Below are 24,259 nucleotides of genomic sequence, written 5' to 3'. Positions count from 1 at the left end.
GCTGAGGGGAGCCTCCTGCTACTTGGGCGAAACCGGGTGTGGAGATTTGTGAGCACCACGCTGTCAGGGACTGATGGCGGCATGGCTGGGTCGGTGAAGCCCGTGCCCGGCACCTCCGATGCCATCGGCAGCTGGAAAGGAACCTCCCTGTGGGAGAAATGAAGGGCAGTGTGGTGGGGTGAGATGCTGGCAGGCAGAGCTGGGCAGGGGGTTACCCAGAGGGCAGGAGCACCATGAGGAGTGGGAGTCTGGCTGCTGTACTTGCCATGGGAGGTGGTCAGTGCGGGGTTTCTCTGGGGCAAGGAGCGTTCTGGAGGGTCCGTTCCGATGGGGATCATTCTGCCAGCACCTCCTTCCGCCAGTCTGGAGGTGGTTTGATTTTTCTTACCACAACAACTTCCCATCTCCATGATTTCCCATCCTGCTGTCTCATAAGACTTCTTCTCCAGACACTTCACCACCTCCATTGCCCTTCTCTGGACACTCTCCACCAGCTCAACCTCCTTCCTGAACCGAGGGGCCCGAAGTTGAACACAGTATTCGAGGTGCGGCCTCAGCAGTGCCAAATCCCGGGGGACGGTGGCTTCCCTGTGCCTGCTACCAAGTGATCTCCTCTAAGGCTGCATTCTCTCTGCTCTGAGCAGATAAGGTCACCTTCAGGTCAATTTAAAAAAAAACAAAGCAGCCTGAAGACCCGTTTGTTTTGGGAGCTGCTGGCAGGCAGCGTGCTGGGAGCCGGGCGCTGCTGCCTGCCATGGAGCCTGCGCACCCTCATCCCGCAAGAAGAGCATTCAGCGGGGGTCTGTCAGGGTTGTCCGATTCCGGCTTCGGCCCTCCCTCCCCCTGCTTCCCACTTGGAACCCCCTGTGTCACCCTTCCTGTCAGGCCACCCCACCCAGCACATGTCACAGTGACTCTGTGCCGAGGGCACCGCGGGCAACGGGGGTATTGCGCCGGCGGCTGGGCTGGTGGCGACGAGCCCTCGGTTCTTGCAGCTGCCATGTGCCACTGGCAGCGATGGCTTTGCTCCCTCTCCTCATCCTGCTGGCCTTGCTGCAGCCTGTGAGCGGCGCGTGGGACAGCTGTGGGTAAGTGGCCCAAGGCTCTGGAAGGGAGCTCGGACAACCCTGATGGGGTATGCTGGAGGGTGCCCGCTTGTCCTCTGTGGCCATGCCACAGCTTGCCGAACCCCATCTGGGAGCCCCAGTTCCTTGCCAGCACCCAGGCTGCTGGCACAACTCCTCCACGGGGACAAAGCAGAAACAGGGCTGGATGGACAACCCTGCTCCTGCTGCCCACGTGACGGGGAGGGAAGACGGCTGACCTTCGGCCTGAGCAGCAGCAAGCCATCAAGCAGGGCACTCAAGAGCTGCTGCTTGCAGAGGGACCTGCGGGCTCCGGCCCATGGCTTCACCACCTTACGGCACCTCACGCATCGTGGGTGGCAGAGACGCCTATCCAGGGGCCTGGCCCTGGATCGTCAGCATCCAGGATCCCTGGAAAGCAGGCACGGGGCACATATGTGGAGGGTCCCTCATCAGCCCAAAGTGGGTCCTCACAGCGGCCCACTGCTTCGTCAAGGCCAGGTAAGGCGGAGCAGGGAACGGGGACAGCCGCACGACGCTAGCAGGCGCCCTGTCCACGGCACCACGTGCTGCTCCCGCCCCTGCAGTACGCCCAGGACCTGGGCACTCCGAAGCCCAGTGGGGAGACTGCTGAGGAAAAGCCTGGGCTGGTGCCACTGCTCCCTAGCAGCCTCCAGTGGGACATTCCTTGAGCCTAAGGCGTGCCGGGGCAGCAACTGCCTCCGTTGTGCTGCTTTCCCCTCTCCCTTGTGAAGCAGAAGGCAGGCAGCTGCTGGGCTGCTGCAGTATGTACACGGCTCCCTCCCTCTGACCCCCCTCTCCCTCTGCCTTCCAGGAACATCACCACGTGGCGCTTGGTGGTGGGTGCCACCTGGCTGACTCGTCTGGGTCCCGAGGCCCAAGTGCGCCATATCAAGCAGCTGATGGTTCACAAGTATTACTATAGGCCGACGAAAAGGAACGACATCGCTGTGCTGGAGCTGGACCAGCCGGTCCAGTGCAGCTTCTACGTACAGCTTGCCTGTGTTCCGGATGCCTCGCTGATGGTGTCAGAGCTGACAACCTGCTACGTCAGCGGTTGGGGTGCCACAGCTGCAAGATGTGAGTTCCCAAAAAGCACTGGTGCAAGCTGGGCGCACTGGGGAGATGGGTCAGGCTTCCTGAGAGCAGAGGGGAAAACCAGAGCCAGGCTGCGGGGACGGAGGCCTGGAGAGAGATGGGCCTGTCCCGTTACCCAGAGCAAGATGGCTACAATTCCCTTGGGATGCAAAGCCGAGGCCTAGGGAAGGGGTTCTCCAGCCAGGGACAGGGGAGGAGAACTGACGCGGAGCTGCTGGGTGTTAATTCCTTTCTGTGCTCACAGCTGGAGTAGGACCTGCTGTCCTGCAGGAGGTCCAGGTCCACCTCATTGACGTCAACGTCTGCAACAGCAGCGGCTGGTACGGAGGGGCCATCCACAGCCACAACTTGTGTGCTGGCTCTCCGGAGGGTGGCATTGACACCTGCCAGGTAGAAGAGTGCTACAGGTCGACATTGCCCCGGCAGTGCAGGCAGCCCCATTGCAACCGCCCCAAACAGACACCAGCGCCCGCTTTGCCTGGCGAGTCGCCCTCCTGCCGCTGGGTTCCCCCCCGCGCGGGGGTTGCAGCTCGGCTCCCCTTCCCCATCGGCAGGTCCTTGCCCAGTGCCCTCCTTGCCCCAGAGGCCTGGGACTCTGGCAGGTGCTGCAAGAGAGGAGCCAACCCTGCTGCTGGCAGAGGCCACCCAACGCCACCTGAACCCTCTCTCCTGCACTGCAGGGTGACAGCGGTGGTCCTCTCGTATGCAAGGATAACGAGGCCGACTACTTCTGGCTTGTCGGAGTGACCAGCTGGGGGACAGGCTGTGCCAGAGCACGTTGGTCGGGGATCTACATCTCCAGTCAGCACTTTTATGATTGGATCCTGGCACAGATGGGAGCGGGCCCAGCAGCGACGACGACTACGGCGCCGCAGCCAGCCTTCACCTCGGCCCCCTTTCAGAGGCTGAGGCCGATACCAACAGACGTGGGCACATTCACGGCCTGTCCATTTCCACTCCGGAAGCTGGTGACATTCTTCAATCTGCTGCAGGAGCTTCTGCATTTCCTCGGGGGAAAAAATGCTTGAGCAGCAGGATGAAGGGGGCCCGGCGCACGCTGCTACGGACCACGACCTTTTCCTTCTGGGGCAACGCCTGCTAATCCAGAGGCAGCCTCCGTCCCCAAGGCCTGCTCTGTCCTGCCCATGCTCCTCGGAGTGCACACCATTGCTGGAGCTGATTTTTGTCCTTGAAATAAATTTGCCAGTTTTCACAGCTAACCGTGTGTGGTGGTTTGGCCCGAGTCACCACAACGTTTCTCACTCACCCTCCCCCTCCCCAGCGGGACGGGGGAGAGAAATTGGGAAGAAAGGAAAACTCGTGGTGAGATAAAACCAGTTTACTAAAATAGCAAAGGAAAACTACAAAAATGGCAGAATATAAGGATATCGATATCTACAAAATATACAAAATGAAGAATGTACGATTTCTCACCACCCGATGTCCGAATGACCGACGCAGCCCGTCCTCAGCAGCAATCACAGGAACGACACCAAGCAGCAAGCAAAGCGGGGAGAGCAAGCTAGCAAGGGAGAGGGAACGATGCCAGCAAGCAAAAGAGAAGAAAAGGATGCCAAGGGTGCCCGAATGGGTGCCAGAATGGAAAAGATGCCCCCTCCCACGGGCAACCCCCACTTCTATAGTGAGCATGACGTTTATGGCATGGAACGCTCTCTTTGGCCAGTTTGGATCAATTGTTCTGTCTGTCTTTCGCCCAGCTTCCTGCATCTGCACATTAACGAGAGTTTAACGAGACTTGGCAAGCCAGACAGTGTCCTTGGTCTCATTAACAACAACTCGTATCATCAGAATGTTTTTATCAACATTCTTCACACATGAAATCCAAAACACACCGGCTACTGAGAGAAGAATTAACTCCACCCCTGCCAAAGCCAGGACACCATGCGTCCTCACAATTCGGTCTCCTGAATTGGATTCAAGAATTCAAGATGTCCATCTTGAATCTCCCCAGCAATGGGGACAAGGAGGGACAGGGGTGAAGGCAGGGCCCTACTGGGGACAGGGCACCTGTGGATGGGGTGATGCTGGGGACAGGGATGGGGGCAGGGACAGGATACCCTTAGGGAAAGTCACAGGGAGAAGGGTGGGGACAAGGCACCTGCAGGGACAGGGACGAGAACAGGAGAGTGACTGGAACAGGGATGGGGACAGTGGTGGGGACAGGAGAGTGACGGGAGCACCTACAGGGATAATGCTGGAGCGAGGGATGAGGTCAGGGATGCAGACGGGACGTCTGTGAGGACAGTGACGAGGACATTGGCTTAAATGATCCAAGGAGAGGGAGCAGAGGAAAGCAACGTACGGCTGCAGGAGTGTTGCTTTGGCAACGTACCCATCCTCCTCGGCCTGCTCCCTGCCTCCCGGACAAAGGCACTTGTGGGCACTGCAGCGGACGTGTCTCTGATAGACCGGGTTGAATGCTTGGTCACTCTCCCACGACGGTGGTCTGCTGGAGAAGGAAGGGAAAAGTGTTGAGCGCCCGCTGCCCCAGCATCAGGCAGATCCAGATTGTCCCTGCTCTCCTGCTCCCTCCCTGCGTCCAGCTCTTCCGTGAAGGACAAGAGTCAGGGGGCAGTAGAAGGCCAGGCCCGCCGGGGCAGTCCCGAGCCTGGCAGCACGCTTGTGCCCGACATCTTGTGAGTCGGGAAGAGAAGAACCCACCTCTCGGAGATTCGAATCCCCATGGTGAGCATCTCCGCCACAAACTGATCTTTGTCTTGGCAATGGAAGCAGCGGAAGCAGGTGCCAGCGTGGATAGCCTGTTTCTGGATGCAGTTCCTGTGGAACCAGGCGTGCTGGCATACTGGGCACACCATGGTGCGGTAGGATATTTTGTCTTCCAGGAGGTCCAGGCAGAAGATGCAGATGCTGTCCTGCTCTGGCCTGGCCTGCAGTGCCTGCTTTGGGCGGTGCTTCCAGCAGAAGGACCTGGGAAGGGAAGATGGAAGGGATGGCCGAGGTGAGAAGTGCCGAGTCCTTCCCCAGCGATGGTGAGGAGGGCAGGGGAGGTGTGAAGGAGCCCCAGGCCCTGTCTGGGCTCTGGGTCTGGCTGTGGTAGGCTGCTGGGAAGTGTCCCCTTGGATTCCTCGCTTCCTGGCAAGAGGGGACTCGAAGACAAGGAGGCTCCTGCACCAGGGCCAGCAGCCCGTTACCTGTACAGCCCGAAGAACTGGGTGACACATTCACCCTTGGAGGCACAAGGGAGATGGAAGCTGCGGTAACACCCCAGCTCCCCGCAGGTGATGGCGGCGCCCATCTCACCGCAAACGAAGCAGCGCTGGAAAGAGCAGAGCAGACCCCCACTTCAGCAGTAGGCTCAGGGCTTGCGTGGCCAGCCCCATGCCTCTGGGCAGGGTGCAGATCATGGGCACTGCCAGCTCACGCCCCACAGATCTACCCGGCACACAGGCCTGCTCTTCGGAGCAGCCGTTTGTCCCAGAGTTGGTGGAAGGGGTTGGGATTTCTTTATTGGGCTCCAAGAGGAGCTCTGACAAGGCTTTTCTGGCACAAACCTCCCCGTTCTTGGCAGGTCCTCACCTTCTGGGCTGCCTCCTGGATTGCGCGTCTGGTATCCTCAACAAGAAAGTCGTTCCTGGTCTCTGGCAGAAAAAGCCCACTGGCAAGAAACTGCAGAGTGGAGAAGGCTGGGAGCTCGTTAGGTCAGCAAGGAAGGGACCATCCCTGGAAGAAGGACTCCTGGGAGAACTCACCAGGCAATACATGTGGGCACAGATCCCGTTCTTCTCTCTTTTGTACCCGCAGATATCCGGGTCAGCCTCTGCCCAGCCACACAGCATGCAGGCTGGAGGGGAGAGAGTGAACACCGCTGGGAGTGAGCCCCATTGCGGGGCTGGGGAAGCCCCCAAAGCCCGACTTTGTCCCTGACATGCTGGCTGAAGGGCAGGGGCCTTTGGAGAAGAAGGGGGCATGGCAGGCACAGGTGCCCGAGCCGGTGCCACGGCCCAGTCTGCGCCCAGCTTGTTGAGGAGAGGAGGGATGCGACCCCAGGGAGGTTGGGGAGCTCCTGCCTTCCCCTGCCGCTGTTCTCAGCCGCACGCAGGCTGCCCCGACAACCCCTCTGCCATCCATAGCGGTCTGTGGTGCCGTCGACACGCTGGAAGGGACGGATGCCATCCAGAGGGACCTGGACAGGCTGGAGAGGTGGGCCTGTGCCAACCTCATGAAGTTCAAGCAGGCCAAGTGCAAGGTCCTGCATGTGGGTGGGGGCAATCCCAGGCACAAATCCAGGCTGGGCAGGGAATGGATTGAGAGCAGCCCTGAGGAGGACTCGGGAGTGCTGGTGGATGAGAAACTCAGTATGAACAGGCAATGTGCGCTTGCAGCCCAGAAACCAATGGCTTCCTGTGCTGCATCAAGAGGAGCGTGGCCAGCAGGTCGAGGGAGGTGATTCTCCCCCTCTACTCTGCCCTGGTGAGACCCCACCTGGAGTACTGTGTCCAGTTCTGGAGCCCCCAACACCAGAAGGACATGGACCAGTTGGAGAAGGTCCAGAGGAGGCCACGAAGATGATAAAAGGGCTGGAGCACCTCTCTTATGAGGCCAGGCTGAGAGAGTTGGGGCTGTTCAGCCTGGAGAAGAGGAGGCTCCGGGGAGACCTGATAGCGGTCTTCCAGTACCTCAAGGGGGCTGCAGGAGGGATGGGGAGAGGCTGTTTAGTAGGGCCTGTTGTGATAGAACAAGGAGTAATGGTTTTAAAATAGAGGGAGGCAGATTTAGATTAAATATTAGGAATAAATTTTTTACACTGAGGGTGGTGGAGCACTGTTGCCCAGAGAGGTGGTGGATGCCCCATCCCTGGAAATGTTCAGGGCCAGGTTGGCCGGGGCTCTGAGCAACCTGATCTGGTTGGAGATGTCCCTGCTCCTTGCAGGGGGGTTGGAGTGGATGACCTTTGAAGATCTCTTCCAACCCTAACCATTCTATGATTCTCTACTTCGCTCTCACCTTGCTCGCTTGAGTCGAGCTCCTGCTCCTTCATTGCGAACATGGTGCATGTTGACAGCGAGCACTTGGAGACCCTCTGCCCTACTAGTGCCTCGGTTTCTCCTCTGGATGCTCCTCTGCCAACCCTGAGGAAGCGGCAGCATGTGGTGACCTTGCAGCACAGGCCATAGAGCCTTGAGGTGGGAGGCCTCCCTCCTCCCTTGGCAGCCCTGGGGCGAGCCCCTCCCTCCTCTCCCCTTACCATGGGTGGATCCCAGCAGCCTGTTAACCAGGCCTTGGGGGACCAGACACTGTGACATCACCACCACCCGCCTGCCTGCGCCAGCAATATGGGCAAGGGTGCCCTTGTCTACCTGCCACCCTCTGTGACACGGCCACTGCATCACAGGGGCGGATGATAACCCAAGGTGTGCTGCAGAAGTTGCTGGGAAAAGACCACGGCCCGTGGCCAACCCAGGATGGGATCAGAGTACGGAAGCGGGAAGGGACCCCTTGAGACAATGCAGAGATGGACTTACAGAGGCCCTGGAGCGAGCAGGACTAACGGCAGAGATGACAAACAAGAAACCCTGAGGAAAAAAATAACGGGAGGAAAAAGTTTCCCTGCTAGCTGCAGCCCTCGGGGTCAAGGCCGCCTTTTCCCCAGAAATAAGGTCACAAAGTTTCTCCTTATGGACCTCAATTTTGTAAATCAAAAGTGGAATATTTAGGATTTGTCTTAGAAGAGGGAACTCGACTTCAGTCTGAGATAACATCCAAGCAATCCAAAATATTCCTCGGCCACAAAGTAAAAACCAGATGAGAGCCGTTTTGGATGCAGGGCTTTGTAGGATTGCTGCTCTCGGAGAATTAGTGAAGCCGCTCCTCAACAGCAGACATCAAGATCAGGCAGGTCCTCTGCCACGGAATGTGGACCATGATGGCCTTCGTGACAGCCCCCGTGCTTGGCCTTCCAAACGATGACAAACCTTTTACCTCATACATAGGTGAAAGAGGAGGAACCCTCCCCAATGCACTGACACAAGAACTGGGTGGGCAACCAAAGGTCTGCGGCATCTTATGCTCTGCCATCAGATCCAGTCGTGCCAGGATCTACACCTGCACGTGTGCCGCAGTGGCTGCTGCAGCTGCTTTAACAGATCAAGCAAAAAATACAGTCCTAGGACACCCCCTACACGTTCAAGTACCCCATGGAGTCAAAACAATATTGACAAATCACATAAATCAAGCTTCGTCACCACAATACAAAGCGACACTCTTAACAGCTGACAATGCTACACTGAAACACCACAGTGCTTTAAATTCAGCTTCCTTACTTCCGCTACCCCACGAAGGATCGTCGGACACTGGAACAGGCTGCCCAAGGAAGCGGTGGAGTCACCATCCCTGGAGGTGTTCAAAGAACGTGTAGACGTGGCGCTTTGGGACGTGATTTAGCGGGCACGGTTGTGTTAGGTTGACAGTGGGACTTGATGATCTTGGAGGTCTTTTCCAACCTCAGTGATTCTATGATTCCATTAAAGGACCGTCACACCGTGACTGTCTAGAAGTCATATAGGAATCTGGAAAAAATAGGAGAAGACATCCAAGACACCCCTTTTGCAAATCCCAATATAAATCTGTATGTGATGGCTCTTCATATTACCTACGTGGGCAAGTGTTAAGAAGAGACTAAGTGCGAGTTGGCCCAGACTAAGTGTACAAGCAGCTTTGCCCTACCCAAAGCTAGTAAACGAAGCACAGATAAATCAGTTCATGCCTTTGCAGATTTGCAATACATCTTCAGAGAGTGCCACGGCACGGGAAAAATCTGGAAACGGAGGTTTTCTGCCCTCAGTGAGAAGAAACGGTTTCATCAAAGAACAACAAAACAGAGCCTTGCAAGCCTATTAGCCAGGGACGAAGAAGGAACACAATATATCCCAAAGATTCAACAAAGTGTAGAACAAAATCTGAACCAGGAAGAGAAGGAGGGGGAGGAGGAGGAAACACCCCCATATTGCCTCCAGATTTTTCAGCACATCCAAACTCAGGGATGGAGCACCTGCTACGTCCGTCTGTCCTTGGGGAGTCACAAAATCCAAGCCTACTGCTGGCGTTGTTATTCACTGGATGCGTTCCGCATCTCAGCCGTGGCTCCTCTCGGGAACAGAGGGGAGGGCTTGGGATGACAAAGGATGTCAGGATGCCGTCTGGAAAGAGAATGGTGCAAGAAGATCCTCGTCTTGACAGGATGGGCTTCCTGTCCTTCTAGACCGAGCCCAACTTCTCAGCAGGACTACAATGCCATCCCATTGCTTGCCTCCTTTACTACAGAGAAATGGTAATTACCAAACAGAAACTCTGATTTGTTCTGTCTCGTCTACAGTCTACAGCTCAGACCAGCCTACGCTTTATCTCCCTACTCCATGATTAGTGCAGCAAGTCAAAACCACATTATCTTTAATAGAGTATGACGCTGGAGTGAAGGGGAGGGGAGTGGAGAGAGAAAGGAAAAGCGGAAAAAAAAGTAAAGTGTAGGCACAGAGTTGAAAAAGAAAGGAGCTGAGTTATCCTGAAGGCCAGCTCAGCCCAACTCGCTTCTGCTGGCAAAAAGGTTGGAGGGAAAAAAAAAAGTGTGACTTTAAGTAAGTTAGTTCGGCCCCGATCGGGACCAGACTACACGGTCTCGCTCTCACTCCCCCCACCCTCTCAGAGAACAGGGGGAGATGATATAAGGGAAAACGGCTCGAGGTTTGAGATCAGGACAGGGAGAAATCCTTAAAGTTACCGTTACTGGCAAAACAGACTCGACTTGGGGAAAACTATTCATTTATTACTAAAACTAGCAGGAGAATGAGACAGAGAACAAGATAACCTCCCCCCACCCCTCCCTCTTCCCGGGCTTAACATTATCTCTACTACCTTCCCCCCCGAGCGGCACAGGGGAAAAAGGGAATGGGGATGGCAGTCAGTTCATCACGCGTTGTTTTACGCCGCTGTGTCATTGTCGGGGGAAGAACTCCTCACATTCCTCCTCTGCTCCAGCGTGGGGTCCCTCCCACGGGCCACAGTCCTTCGTGAAACTGCTCCGGCGTGGGTCATCTCTTCCACGGGGTGCAGTCCCTCTAGAGCAGCTGTCCCAGCGGGCCCTCCACGGGCCACAGCCTCCTTCAGGCCTCCACCTGCTCCGGCGTGGGGTCCTCCACGGGCTGCAGGTGGATCTCTGCCCCTCCGTGGACCTCCATGGGCTGCAGGGGGACAACCTGCTCCACCATGGTCGTCACCACGAGTTGCAGAGGAATCTTGGCCAGGAGCCGCATTACTCCTCCCCGTCCTTCTTCACTGACCTTGGCGTCTGCAGCCGTTCCTCACAACAGGCTGGCAGACGTCTCTCAGGATCCTTTTTACATCTTATTCACTTCAACTGCTCCTCTCCACTTCTTGCAGCCAGGCCGGGCCGAGTTGGGCCCAGTCGGCTGCCCGGCGGGAGGCCAGAGGGTGAGGCCTGCAAGGCCCATGAGGCCTGCGCCTCCCCCTCTGCACCTCTGCCCCTGCTCAGTTGCTACACATCTTCTCTTTTTTTTTTTTTTTTCCCCTTCTTAAATACGTTATCGCAGAGGCGTTATCACGGGACATTCTGCTACCAATTGGCTCGGCCTTGGCCAGCAGTGGGTCCGCCCTAGGCCCGGCCGAGTCCATTGAACAAAGGGGAGCGACTTCTAGCAGTTTCCTACAGAAGCTGCCACCTTAGGCCCCCCCCCACTAACAAAACCAGAACAGTAAGTAAAGGCCATGCTGCTCCTGTCACGTGAGGGAGACGCAGCGGAGGGGAGCGCTGGGGCACACTGGAGGGGCTGCTGCATCACTCGGGCCTTGCAACCCGTCTCTCTTAACTGCCCAGCTGCAGCCGACTCTGAACCCTGCGTGCCTGGAGGACTTCCAGCAGCACAGACGTGCTGGTGCAGGGGGCAGATGAGATTTTTTGGAAAATTGCCAGGGAGAAAGGGGATGACCGTTTCCCAGGAGAAGCAAGGAAATCTGTCTCCTCTCTCCCCAGTTGGCTTTCTGCCTGCTGATGTCATAATGCACCTTCCAGGTGATGCTGGTCAATGTCATAAGGGGATGCTCCGTACCAAGGGAGATCTCCATAGCGCTGTCGGCACTTCCCAGCGAAGCCCGGATGCTGCTGAGCGCTGCTCGGGAGCTCCCCACTGCTGCCCCTTGGAGCCGCTCCACAGCCGGGAGCGGGGCTGGGAGGCAGCGGAGCCGCGCCAGAGGAGCTCTGCTGACGGGCAGGACCCTTCACTGACAGGCAGAGCAGGGAATTTTGGACAAAGAGCATCCTGTTCCCTGGGCTGAGGGCAAGCGACAGACACGATGGAGGGCTGCTGCACCATGGCCATCAGCTTGAAGCTGAGCAGCTTGTTCCCCATGCTCCTCCAGCTCTCCACCAAGGGTAAGAGTTTCGGAAGCTCCTTCCCGACCTGTTGCAGTGAGGCCGTCCACTGTCAAAAGCTGCAATCGCTGGGCTGTGAGGGCGGCGGGAGAGGGCTCGGCGCTACTGCCAGAGCCCTGCCTAGGGTCCCACCAGTCTTGGGGAACAACGTGGCAGCCAGGATTCTCGGGTCATGGTGCTGGGGCTGTCCTGGGCCCTGAGGCTCCCATGGACATGGCACGGTCCCCTCGTGAGGAGGGCCATCCGAGGCAAACATTCCCTGGGAGCTGGTACCTCTTGGACTTCCGGCTCTAGGATGAGAAGGAGTCCTGCATTTCAGGGGCTGGGGTGTCCTAAGCTCCCACAGAGCTCCCACAAGCCGGCTGGGAATGTCTGTGTGGTAAACCAGCCCTTGACCTTGAACTAGTCTCCTCTGAGAGAAGCTCTGTTTCATCCCACAGGATCCTCTTGTGCCACCTGGTTGACTAGACCATGTCTTGGGCTTTGGGGTGCTATCCCTTTCTGGGGGTTAGCTGGCCACAGCCGTGATCCTGAGCCCTTCCCGCATCCCCATTTCTGCCCCAGCCCTGCCCCGGGGGCAGCATAAAGCTGCCAGTCTGAAACTGGGGCACAGCCCAGCTCTGCAGCCATGGTGGCGTTCGGCTGGTCTGTTTGTGGACACCGGCGTCTCGCACCCCCCTAGCTGAGGAGGTCGCCGAGAGGCTGTGAGCTGGCTGGCCCACAGCCTGACACCTCTTTCCCTTGCTTTCCAGAGGTTGTAGATATCTGGGATGCTGTGTCTGCGTACATCCTAGGACAGCTGAAGCTGGACAAGGTGGGCTGGCACCCTGGTCCCCCTTTTCTCCAGAGAGCCTGGGCCCCGTGAAGCCATCCGTCCCTGAGCATCGTGGCAGCACACTGAGACAATCCCGTGTGCCCGCAGCTGCTTCTTGGTCAACCAGATCCGGTCCAGATCTAGTCTGAGACGGCATTCAGCAAATGATAGGGCTTCACATTTCCCTGTGGTCAGCGTGGAGAGAGCAAGCAGAGAGGCAGGGGATTACGCAGGGTCTGTGCCAAGGATAATCCCTGGGAATCAGTCCCAGGAGTATTCCCTGTGCTGGAATTGCCTGGCATCTTCTCTAGCCAAGGGATGCTAGCAAATATTTTGAGGAGGGGAAGAAAACAGATGGAGAACATGGGTTTTTTTTCCAAAGCTTTCACTTTTCCTATCTCTAAAGCATTAACTCATCAGCCCTTTTGTCTTTTTCCTGAGCAGGGTGTCCTGCTCACAGGACTCGGGACCTTTGCTATGGTCCAAGAACAATTCAAAGGTGAAGAAGAGGTGTATGTGGTTCGAAGACCAGTCTTCCAGCTGCAGATTGAGTCATTATGTCTGCGGGAGCTCATGTTCCCCACAGTGGTTATCCCTGGTGAGAAGGCAGTAGCCACCCTCCACTTTCCCCCTGACTCTGGGATGGGGGTGCGTGCTCCCTGCTCTTTGGAAAGGACCGGGAGAAATAGAGAATGGCTTGATCTCCCCCCTAAAAAAACCACCCCCCAGCAGCTGTTTCTAGAAAAGACCTTTTCTCTTGCATTTTGTTAGGAAATTTGGCCTGCTGTGGCAGTGACAATGTTCCTCCTCCTTGCAGGCGATGTCACGATTAAGCCACTGGACTACAAGTGGCTATCACAAGCCACCCGCTTACCATTGCGGGTGGTGGAGGGCTGCGTGCGAGAGACCATCCTCTTGTATTCCTTCCAACTGAGGAACAGGCAACGCCTCGCCTTCGCCTTCAAGGACATTGGTGTTCTGTCCTGCAAAGATGATGTCCTGTGCATGCAGTTTTATTACGACTGTGTCACGGGCTTGGAGACCAAGGCGACTTGGATCGCGCTGCTTCACACAGTAAGTTCCTCAGGCTGCTCCAAAGCCTTTGAGAAGCCTCTTGAAGGGTGAGCAACCCAATGACCGTTGGCCAGCCTGGACGCAGTAGGTCAGTCAAACACCTTTCCCCATCCTTGCCCCCATGGATTTCTCTGTTAGAAAAGAAAATTTCTTCTGAGTTTCTGTGTCCTTGCCCTACAAAAAGCCTCGCAGCGTTACGGTGCAGTCTCAGCATTTGCTGCGCAGCTTCTCCAGAGCAGAGGAAGGGCTAATGTTGATAGAGGAGGATCTGGGAGAGGAGTTTGGAGAAGTGGCTTTCTTTTGGAGCAGGAGACAGGTCTGCTTCCTTTGGGAGCCAAGAAGAAAACTGCCTTGGAAACCTTCTGACAGCTCCTTGTCACTCTGCAGATGCTGTGGATGCCAGTTGCAGCAATCTCCGGTGGAGTGAACACCACTCCAGGGATGCAGGCCGCTCCCACCCACGCATTCCCGAGGTGAGTTCCCGACCAAGCCGGGGGGGGAACCTCCCAGCTCTTGCTCAGCACTCGCACGTTGTCAGGGCTCAACGCTCAGGATCAAGTCAGGGCATCAGTGCTAAAGTGAGTGGTTTCTGGTCAACTAATGCCGACCTGGGGCTACGCGTGTATTCTCCTGCAGTGACCGGGCATCACCGTTGTCTTTCTCACGCCCAGCCTGCCACCATTCCCATCGGAGAGAACCAACTGCACACAGAGAGGGCTTTCAGTTCAATTTTCTGGTGTTGTGGAGAGGTGATCAATAAAACATGCACATGGCTGCAAAGGGAAGGAGCTGTCACGCCCCGCGCGACAGTCAGGAGGAGCTGAGTGTAGGGGTCACCTTTCTTCAAGCCTGTGTCACCATTTGCTTCGCAGGTTTCAGTTCATGGTGATCCACAGAGGAGTGGTCAAGGCTTTCTCCACCTGGAACAAGAAGCCTCTGGAAAAGTGCTGGATCAGAAGAGGAATGAGTCTCTGCTCTCCAGGTGAGGCCCCGCCCTGTGCTGGGTGACCGCAGCCCGGTTAAAATGCACTCCCCGTGGGGCTGCTCCGAAGAGCTTCCTCCTTTCCCAGGTGCAGAAGGGCATCCTGGCAAGCTGCTGCGGAGCCGGGTGAGCGTTCCTCTCCCTGTGCTTCCAAGCCAGGCGCCAGGCAGAAGGCACCGAGAGCCAGGGGAGAAGTCTTCTGCGAGGTGAGATGCTTGTGGGAAGGGATGAAAGAGATCCGCTTTGGACACCCCGGCTGTAGGGACTCAGGAAGGTCCCTGACGCATGCCCCATAGATTTTAGGAGCTGGTTTGCTCCGTCGCAGGCTCCTCAGTGGGGAAGTGAGTGGATGTTGAGTGCACCCCACATGACTTTGCTTGCCCTTACAACAGACCTGGGGTGCAGTCCTCTCCCGCCCATCTGACGGCCCCATCTCCCCCGCTTCTTCTGCCAGCCTAGAGAGCTTTGATACCAGATGAAAGCGGGAAACCAGCCGGCCCCATGCTCATGCTGACTCCTCCTGGTCTTTGCAGGGTCCTCCTGCCGTGTCCAAGCAGCTCCCCCAGGACGAAGGAGGCGGGCAGGCGGGAGCCAGCTCCTCCGGGCAGGCCCAGCGCTGCACTACCATCCTTGGAAAGCTGCAATGAAGCGCTGCAGGTATGTGCCTCGCTGGAACGACTGATGTTTGAAACTTGGCAAAAGCCTCTTTGTGCTGAGAGCCATCCTGAAAGGATCCCGTGGCGTGTGTTCATTGCAACCTGTCTTCCGCCTCCTTCAGATCTTCTTTTGAAAAGGCAGGTGCGGCCCGCCCTTCCTGCCTGTTATTGCCCTGCGGGTTGTCATGAAACACTTTATTTTGGCCAGAGGAAAATCACAGAATCATAGAATCTTCTAAGGTTGGCAGAGACCTCCAAGATCATCAAGTCCAACTGTCAACCTACCACCACCGTGCCTACTAAACCATGTCCTGGAGTGCCACGTCTACACGTTCTTTGAACGCCTCCAGGGATGCTGATTCCACCACTTCCCTGGAAGCCTGTTCCAGTGCCTGACCACTCTTCCAGTAGAGAAGTGTTTCCTGATATCCAACCTAACACTCCCTGCTGCAACTTGAGGCCATTTCCTCTTGTCCTGTCACAAGTTATTTGGGAGAAGAGACCAAGACCCGCCTCCCTACAACCTCCTTTCAGGCCGTTGTAGAGAGCAATGAGGTCTCCCCTCAGCTTCCTTTTCTCCTGACTCAACAACCCCAGGTCCCTCAGCTGCTCCTCATCAGACTTGTTCTCCAGACCCCTCACCAGCTTCGTTGCCCTTCCCTGGACGCGCTCCAGCACCTCAACGTCCTCCTTGTGCTGAGGGGCCCATGTCCAAATGTCCAAGTCCTTTCTAGGTCGTTGACAGCGGAGGTCTTTGGTCACTCAGCTGGGTTTGCCATGAGTTGAGGAGCCCGGCGTGACTCCACAGCCCCCGATCTGTTGGGGGCCAAGCGCTGCTGATTGACTGGCTGAGGCAAGGGGCAGCAACACAGGTCGCATCCGAAGGAAGTTCCTCCAGGAGCTGAGACTAATCCTGCTGGCTGCTGCCTTTCTGTCCCCTCCAGGAGGTCCGGCAGCTGTCTGCAGAGTGGAAGCAGGTGAAGCTGCAGTGGGGAGAGCGGAAGCAGCAAGCAAAGGCAGAACGGGCGGCGTGGGAAGCCTGGGCTGCAGGGGAGGAGCGACAGCCGCCCCAGGTACGGGCAGCGATCGATGCTGCTGAGAGCGGCAGCGACCCTCTCCGCCGGGGCACCCAGGGCAGCAGGTTGCCAGGGAGTGGGAGCGGGACTGACACTCAGCTGCAGGGCAGGGCTTTGCCTGCTCATCCCCCCTCATCGTGAGGGACGTGAGGGGCAAAAGCAGCCGTCGGACACGGCGACGGGCACGTGGTGCTGAGCCTCCCGGCTCCCGGGTCCTGCTGCAGGCTCCTTTCAAGAGGAAGCTCTGTTTCCTGTCTGGTTTGCTGAGAGCATCTCCTCCTTGGCAGGCGCTCGGCACTTGGGCTCTGCACCCTCCAGCCCAGCCCAGGACAAAGGAGGTGGACAGGAGGTGGAGGAAGACGAAAAACCCTCTCCCATCGGAAGAGGCAGCAGCAGAAGCCCAGCTGCGGAGATACCGGCCTGGGTAAGCACGCACCGGCTCTGGCCACGGCCTGAGGCGGTCAAGCAGCCGTGACCCCGCAGAGATGCCCGGGACCCCCGTCCATGTGTCCTGGGGGGGGTTGCATAGGACACCCTCTGATGTCTCCTAGCACGGGCATGAACTGGGCAAAACATCACCACAGGGTGAGAGGTGGGGGGGGGCGGTACGTGCAGGACTGGCTGGGGCTGGATGAGGAGAGAGGCGGAAGGGATGTCCGGCAGAGGCTGAGGGGTGACATCTCCGTCTCGTTGCAGGTGCCTTTCCCCACGAGCAGCCCAGGTCCTCCGGAGGCTGGAGCCGTTTATAGCAAGGAGAGGCATATTCCAGCACATCAGCGAGAGCAACCGGCAGCAACAGGAGCAGCGGAGGCAGCTCCCCTGGTAACTATCTCCGAAAAAAAGGGATAGTGCTTCCCCACTGTCCTGGGCCCTGCCCGTGCCTTCTAGGGTCCCCCAGGGCCCTCCGTGCTCACCAGTAAGACCCCAGTGCGCCCAGTCCCTGGAAGTCACCTTATCAGCAACGCTGCCACGATTGCTGAGGACGCTGCAGGCCAATGTGTTGATGTGCGATGTGAAGTGAAAGAAGCTGTGGGACACAACCATGTGGTGGGAACATCTCCTCCCCACCACTGTGGCGGCCTAGGGGATAAAGGTGTTCCCCACCAGTGGAGTGGAGGTTCAGGGCATCCTCCAAAGATCCTCTTCCTCTCTTTCCCCAAAACCACTTTCCTCCATCGTCCAAACCTTGGAGAATCATAGAATCATAGAAAAGTTTGGCTTGGAAGGGACCTTCAAAGGTAAAGCCCCCTGCAAGAAGCAGGGCCATCTCCAACCAGATCAGGTTGCTCACAGCCCCGTCCAACCTGGCCTGGAACGTTTCCAGGGATGGGGCATCCACCGCCTCTCTGGGCAGCCTGGTCCAGTGCTCCACCACCCTCAGTGTAAATTTTTTTTCCCAATATCTGATCCAAATCTCTCTCCCTCTATTTTGAAATCATTACTCCTTGTCCTATCACACCAGGCCCTACTGAACAGCCTCTCCCCATCCCTCCTGCAGCCCCCTTGAGGCACTGGAAGACTGCTCTCAGGTCTCCCCAGAGCCTCCTCTTCTCCAGGCTGAACAGCCCCAACTCTCCCAGCCTGTCTTTATAGGAGAGGTGCTCCAGCCCTCTGATCAACTTCGTGGCCTCCTCTGGACCCTCTCTGACTGGTCCATGTCCTTCTGGTGTTGGGGGCTCCAGAACTGGACACAGTACTCCAGGTGGGGTCTCACCAGGGCAGAGTAGAGGGGGAGAATCCCCTCCCTCGACCTGCTGGCCACGCTCCTCTTGATGCAGCCCAGGATGCGGGTGGCCTTCTGGGCCGCAAGGGCGCATTGCCTGCTCATGTTGAGCTTCTCGTCCACCAGCACTCCCAAGTCCTTCTCCTCAGGGCTGGTCTCGATCCATTCCCCGCCCAGCCTGTGTTTGTGCCTGGGATTGCCATGAGCCAGGTGCAGGACCTTGCACTTGGCCTGGCTGAACTTCATGAGGTTGGCACGGGCCCACCTCTCCAGCCTGTCAAGGTCCCTCTGGATGGCATCCCTCCCTTCCAGCGTGTCGACGGCACCACACAACTTGGTGTCGTCGGCGAACTTGCTGAGGGTGCACTCTACCCCGCTGTCCATGCCGCCGACAAAGATGTTGAACAGGGCCGGGCCCAGCACGGACCCCTGAGGGACGCCACTCGTGACGGGTCTCCACATGGACATTGAGCCGTTGACCACCACTCTCTGAGTGCGGCCATCCAGCCAACTCCTTATCCACCGAGTGGTCCGTCCATCAAACCCATGTCTCTCCAGTTTAGAGAGAAGGATGTCGTGCGGGACAGTGTCAAAAGCTTTGCACAAGTCCAGGTAGATGATGACAGTTGCTCGTCCCTTGTCCACTGATGCTGTCACCCCATCACAGAAGGCCACCAAATTGGTCAGGCACGATCTGCCCTTGGTGAAGCCATGTTGGCTGTCACCAACCACCTCCTTGCTCTCCATGTGCCTTAGCATGGTTTCCAGGAGAATCTGCTCCATGACCTTGCCAGGCACAGAGGTGAGGCTGACCGGCCTGGAGTTGCCTGGGTCTTCCTTATTCCCCTTTTTAAAAATTGGGGTCATGTTCCCTCTCTTCCAGTCATCGGGGACCTCACCAGACCGCCACAATTTCTCAAATATGATGGCCAGTGGCTTGGCAACTTCATCTGCCAGTTCCCTCAGGACCCGCGGATGCATCTCATCGGGTCCTATGGACTTGTGCACCTTGGAGAAGACCCAGTTCTTTTCCTAGTCTCTCCAGTAAAACCCATGCCGGTCCCTCAGGAGAACCTATGCCACCACTCGTGTCCCCATCCCCATGCTCACCATCCCTTGCAGGAACCAATAGTTGATGGTTGTCTGGTGACTCTTGCCACAGCTGTGATGGAGTGTGCTGGAGATGGAGTCATTGGTCCCAGCTTCAATGATTTCACCTGTTGCCCCTTCACTTTGTAGATGACCATGGCGAGCTGAACTGAGGACAGACAGCCGATGTCCAAGAGATGCCTTCAAAAAGTGGGCGCAAGGGTATTTGCTGTGGTCCCAGGAGCTCCTCCTGCCTCCCCAGGGTCTCCTCTGTCTCCTGCCCATGTCACTGCCCCCACTTCACCAGCTGCTCAAGGGATTTTGTGGGGCAGCAGTTATGGGGCCAACAGGGTCTTCCCAAAGGAAGGTGGTGGAGCAACTAGTCCTGGAAACCATTTCCAGGCACACGAAGGACGAGACAAGTGTGAGGAGTCATCATGGCTTCACCAGGGAGAAGTCACGCTTGACTGATTAATAAACATCTGCCATGGGATGAGCGGCCTAACAGACGAGTGGACGTGAGGGACTGACCGGTCACGTGTGCCGATGTCTCAAACACCATTGTGGGGCAGGTTGCGGTCTGCACAGGGGCGGTAGAAGTCAGGTAACGCAGGAGGTGGAGGTCATGTGGGGGGATGCACAGCTCCACAGGTCTGCAGCCACACAGCGGTCATTTGAGGAAGGGGCTTCCGACCACCCCTCACATTTAGCGCCCGTGCAGAAGACCCAGAACTCTCTGGAACCAGAACCATACAAGTCCCCAAGGGGCGTAACCGGAGGCGGGGATTAGGCTGTAAAAGACGCTGCCGCAGGGAGCCGCGTGCGCCACCGGAGGGTCCTCGTGGCTGCCCGTCATCGTCGCTGCCCGATCTAAGGGTGGTGAGATCTCTTTTGCTCTCTTTCTCTTTTCTGTTTTCTGCTTGTTCTTCTTAAAAATGTTCCAGTAAGAGCCCCAGCTCTCAAACCCTTTATGCTTTCCAAGTTTTCAAAGTTCATTCATTCCTCGTTTTATGTTAAATAAAGTGTTAAATCGATCATTTGGTGTCATTTCACCTTAATTTAGTCCGAAGGAATCACGAACCTACTGCGGCCCTGGGTCGTAACACTGGAGAGCAGTTTACGTTGTCCAGCTGGACTTCAGGAAGACTTTCAACACAGTCTTCCGTAAGAAAACCGAATATTGTCAACTTACAAGTGACACCAACTGGGAGGGACCAGCTGAGGCTCCAAAGGGTCCTGCTGTCACCCAGACAAAACCTCAACAGGCTGGAGAAATGGGCTGAGAGGAACCTCACGAGGTTCTGCCAGGGGAGGTGCAAGGTTGGAAGACACCGAGTTGATTGTGAAACATGAGCCTTTGCCGCAAAGGTGGCTCACAGTGGAGGGAGGTGGTCCTTCACCTCCCCACTGCTGAGGCCACATCTGGAGGGCTGAGTCCAGTGCTGGGCTTCCCCGTACGAGAGAGACGTGGTTGCACTGGAGAGGGTTCAGGGAAAATGATGAAGCATTTGGAACATCTGGCTGCATGACTGGTGCCATACTCAAGGTTTCAGCTTCTAGGATCATGGATCTACCTCTGACAAACTGGGTCTACCTTTGAGAAGCTGGGTCTGTTGGGAGATGATGGGATTCACCTGACCAAGTGGGTCTTCACCAACAAGCTGTCCAGACTTCTAGAAAAGCCTTAAACGAGTCTTAGGGAAGGGACACCAAGATGATCAAGCAACTGGAGCCTCTCTCCTGGGAGGAGAGGCTGAGGAAGCTGGGATGATCCAGCCTGGAGAAGACACTGGGGAGGTCTCCTCAATGTCTATAAATATCTGCAGGACGTGTGGAGAAGATGGAGGTTTGGGCATGGAGCTCCTTTCCCAGAAAGGAGAAGGGAAGGTGATCATCACATAGGTCAGAGCCTGGGGTCACTGGGCTATGCTGGGAGCACTCAGGGCAGCTCCAGGCAGGATGGGCATGGCCTTTCTTGGCCCCGGCCACCCGTGGAGGCTAGTGTGAGGAAACTCAGGCCTCCAGCTCCTCCACTGCTGCGTCTCCAGAGGCCCCTTGAACCCTATTGTGGCTCCCCAGAACGTCCAGTCACATGTATGACACCATCACCATTTCAGGAATGACATGAAATTGAGATGGGTCCTTGAGCGTTTAATGATGCAGGAAGGGACAAGGCAGGACAGAGGCCACCAACAGTGGGTACAGGGATGTGTGGAAGCACCACCTGGCCGACATTGGAGTGGGAGAAGGGCTCCAGTGCCTCGGACCCCTCTGGGGCTGCCAGCGGGCAGAGCTGGCCAACTGAGGACAGGGGTAGCGGCACTGGGGATGTGTTCACGGAGATACTCTCCACCTGCTGTGGCTCGGCAGGGTTGGAGGGACAGGGATGCTTGAGGTTGTCGTGGGGGCAGTGGTGGGTCCAGGTGAGATTTTCTCACCCAGGTTCTGCCAGTGGGGGAACAGGATTTTAGCGGTTTGGAGGCTCGAGCTGCTCTAGGAGCCCCAAGTGCAGCTCGTGTTGCGTCTAGAGCTGGGATTAGGGACAGATGTTTCCGCTGTGCCCATGGGGACAAACCACAAGCAGGGACATGGCAAGAAGGGGGCTAATGGTTGTCTTGGACTGGCCTCTCCTGGCTGTAGGCAGGGACGTTGATCTGGCTGGTCTTCGCAGCCGTCCTCCAGACAGAGAGGATGTTCTTGACAGGAATGTCTGGGTCCAGGGCATCCGTGAGAGTGGCCACGGAGGTGGCAGGGACTTGGTTGTCTTCCAGGAAGAACTTAAAAGCATACTTCAGCCTGTGGGTGAGGTAGAGCAGGGGGGTGAGTGGGTGGAGGTGGAATGGATGTCCCACCACCCCCAGCAGCCAGCCATTGGCCAATGTTGGTTGTCACCAATAAGCACTGTCTTGGCCAAGGTTGCTGGTCAATGCTGGCTCTCAGTGATGGCTCTCAATGGTGGCCAAGACTGCTGGTCAACAGTGGCCAACACCAGAAGCCAATGAGGCAGCTGATGAGTGGGTATAAGAAAAACCTCTTCCTATCAGGGGTGGTGGCACCTTGGGACAGCCCCCAAGACGAGCATCTCCAGAGACAGAGATCCACCAACACACAACTGGACAAGGCCTTAAGTAAGCTGCCTGGGGAAGGAGGTGGACCTGAGACTCTCAGAAGTCCCTCCCCAGTCAAGCCCTCCCAGGAAGCTGCGGCTTCTGCCACTGCTCTGGCTGTCCCAGGGTACAACCTGGACTTACTCATATTCAGGCTCAAATCTGGACAGTGCCACCGTGATCATCTCATGAAGCTCGATGAGGAAGAGGTCGAGGTTGGTGTTGGACAACGCAGAGGACAAGGCTTTTGCCTCCCTTGTATTCAGCTGCCCTTGGAACTGCTTGGGTACCAGGCAGAAGGGATCCTGCAAAGACCACCACAACCTTCTCAAGGCCTTGAATTTCCTATCGGGGACACCAGAGAGCTTCCAATACCTAAGCCAGTCTTGAACGTGCCCAGGGGGGAGGATTATCTTCAGGATGGGCCAGAGACCTTGATTTCACCCAGGGAACGGATGGGACAGGGATGTCAAAAGTGCTGCCTGGCTGCAGCAAGGTAGTTTTCCTTTCTCCTCCAAGAGGGAAACCACGTTCTCCTCCCCCAACCTCATTTCCCTCACCTGGTTCATCTGTACCAACAGCATGGACCTGCGAGCTGCCAGGATCTGCCACAGCGACAAGATGTGCTTCAGACGAGTGTTGGGGACCACCTGAAGAAGGGGGACAGAGAGGTACAGGCATTCAGCTCCTTGGAAAGGTCCTGTCCACGCTCGGCTTCCCAGAGGACACATTGGGCCATTGACATCTTCCAATGGCTGCACCTCAGCTGCCCAGTTCAAGCATTCAGGCAGGCACATCTACAAACCCTGGGCTCCCACATCACCGGCGTCCCCCGCAGAGGTGCCCTGGGCCATCTGCAGTGCCCAAGGTGTCCCCAGGGTGTTGGTGGACACATCACGAAGACCTGGCACCACCAGGCCAACCTGTTAAACCCACCCAGCTGCCCAGGACCTCTTTGCTCTGAGCAGGGGACCCCCAAATCTTCACAGACACTAGAGCTGTGGACCCTGGAGCGCATGAAGGTGGTCAGAGCCACAGGAGACATGAAGCTCTGCCCAGAGTGGCAAGAGTGGCCATCAAGGGGAGGACACAAGGGTCTCATTTCCCACCTGAGCCCCTTGCCTACCGGCACGTCCTGGAACTGCTTCGCATCAGCGTCCATCCTCAGCTCCTGCCGGACGTACTCGGGCAGAGGGCGCTCTGGGTCACCACCCGTCACAGCCAGGAACTCAGCAGCCACCTTCAAGGTGGCCAAAGCCTTGGAGAGGGCATTGACCGAGCGAGCCTCTTCCATGATGCGCTTCTGCTGGTTGATGCTGAGCAGCTCCTGGAAGCAAGAACAGCAAGGATGTGACCCGGTGAGGGCTGGGACCACTACAACGTGATGCCCTCACAGCCTGCTTGTCCCCCTGGTGCAGGAGAACTGGGTCCTGCCATGTCTTCAGCCCCCTACTTGAGTTGGCCTTGGGTCTTCCCGCATGTCTGCCCAGTCTCTGTGCCTCCGTTGTCTCACAGGACATGAGGGGAGACCTCAGAGTTGGATGGAGGAGAAGACCGGCAACCCGTTTCCTACCTGGGGTAGCTGGTCCCTGACTTTCGTCTTGGTGGCCTGGAGGGTCCTTATGTTGTTGAGGGCAATGGATGGAGCCGTCTGGAAAGGGTTTGGGAAAGGTGGTTATGAACGTGCCTGGTGTCACTTAACGGGGGCCAGCAGAAAAGCTCAGCTGGGCAGATGTGAGTCCACAGGATGTCCCCAAGGGTTCTGCAGGAGGTGGCTAATGGCCTCCTGAGGCCACTGTGGGCTTGTGGAGATCAAGGGAGGTCCCTGGTAGCTGGAGGAAGGCATCTCCATGAAGGAGGAGCTGGGGACCTTGCAGCCTCACCTTCATCCCCAGCGAGATGATGGCGAGAGTCTTATTGGGAGCCATTTCCAAGGACCAAAAGGGTCCTGGGAACAGCCAGCATGGACTCATCTCCACCTTCAGGAGAGTACACACAGCCCATTTGCTGCAGGACAGCCTGGTTGTGGTGTCCTCAAGACCCCATTTCCCACCATCTCCAAGCTTCATTTTCACAGACTGGAGACAGTCCCAGCCAGAGATGTCCTCCT

The 24,259-nt window shown here is 56.9% G+C and overlaps 4 protein-coding genes across 6 annotated transcripts in view; 2 read left to right on the top strand and 2 right to left on the bottom strand.

Annotated features, from left to right (window-relative positions):
- Positions 1-954: 954 nt before the first annotated feature.
- LOC104478175 (acrosin-like) lies at positions 955-3,232 on the top strand. Of its 2 annotated transcripts, none has more exons than XM_086771683.1 (5): positions 955-1,088; positions 1,383-1,586; positions 1,921-2,186; positions 2,449-2,594; positions 2,885-3,232. In XM_086771683.1, the coding sequence occupies exons 1-5, from the start codon at positions 1,018-1,020 to the stop codon at positions 3,230-3,232; spliced, it is 1,035 nt and encodes a 344-aa protein (XP_086627809.1). In that variant the 5' UTR covers positions 955-1,017. The 2 variants fall into 2 exon arrangements, with proteins under 2 accessions (XP_086627809.1, XP_086627810.1); XM_086771684.1 differs by having other exon boundaries at positions 1,030-1,073; positions 1,368-1,586.
- An 882-nt stretch (positions 3,233-4,114) lies between these two features.
- LOC104478167 (G2/M phase-specific E3 ubiquitin-protein ligase) lies at positions 4,115-7,224 on the bottom strand. Its single transcript, XM_086771673.1, has 7 exons — positions 7,191-7,224; positions 5,936-6,027; positions 5,378-5,502; positions 4,887-5,153; positions 4,558-4,674; positions 4,410-4,458; positions 4,115-4,249 (listed from the first exon to the last, which is right to left on the bottom strand). The coding sequence occupies exons 1-7, from the start codon at positions 7,222-7,224 to the stop codon at positions 4,115-4,117; spliced, it is 819 nt and encodes a 272-aa protein (XP_086627799.1).
- Positions 7,225-12,919: 5,695 nt separating this feature from the next.
- LOC147596084 (uncharacterized) lies at positions 12,920-17,188 on the top strand. The gene is made up of 9 exons (XM_086771689.1): positions 12,920-13,040; positions 13,260-13,516; positions 13,904-13,989; positions 14,389-14,483; positions 14,593-14,704; positions 15,032-15,155; positions 16,099-16,227; positions 16,518-16,654; positions 16,927-17,188. Exons 1-9 carry the CDS (start codon positions 12,920-12,922, stop codon positions 17,054-17,056), a joined length of 1,191 nt encoding a protein of 396 aa, XP_086627815.1. The 3' UTR covers positions 17,057-17,188.
- Positions 17,189-21,172: 3,984 nt separating this feature from the next.
- The window catches only part of LOC147596083 (E3 ubiquitin-protein ligase rnf213-alpha-like), a 44,948-nt gene continuing 41,861 nt past the window's right edge, over positions 21,173-24,259 (bottom strand). For both annotated transcript variants that reach the window (XM_086771668.1, XM_086771669.1), the window contains exons 64-68: positions 23,723-23,800; positions 23,276-23,476; positions 22,710-22,799; positions 22,294-22,454; positions 21,173-21,838 (exon numbers count right to left, since the gene is read on the bottom strand). In XM_086771668.1, coding sequence (XP_086627794.1) covers positions 21,646-21,838; positions 22,294-22,454; positions 22,710-22,799; positions 23,276-23,476; positions 23,723-23,800 — 723 coding nt within the window. In that variant the 3' untranslated portion in view covers positions 21,173-21,645. The remainder of the gene's footprint in view (positions 21,839-22,293; positions 22,455-22,709; positions 22,800-23,275; positions 23,477-23,722; positions 23,801-24,259) is intronic.

The sequence above is a fragment of the Chlamydotis macqueenii genome, unplaced genomic scaffold (genome assembly GCF_036417535.1).
Source record: "Chlamydotis macqueenii isolate bChlMac1 unplaced genomic scaffold, bChlMac1.mat HAP1_SCAFFOLD_185, whole genome shotgun sequence".
NCBI classification, from domain to species: Eukaryota; Metazoa; Chordata; class Aves; order Otidiformes; family Otididae; genus Chlamydotis; species Chlamydotis macqueenii.
This window is presented reverse-complemented; position numbering and strand designations above follow the sequence as displayed.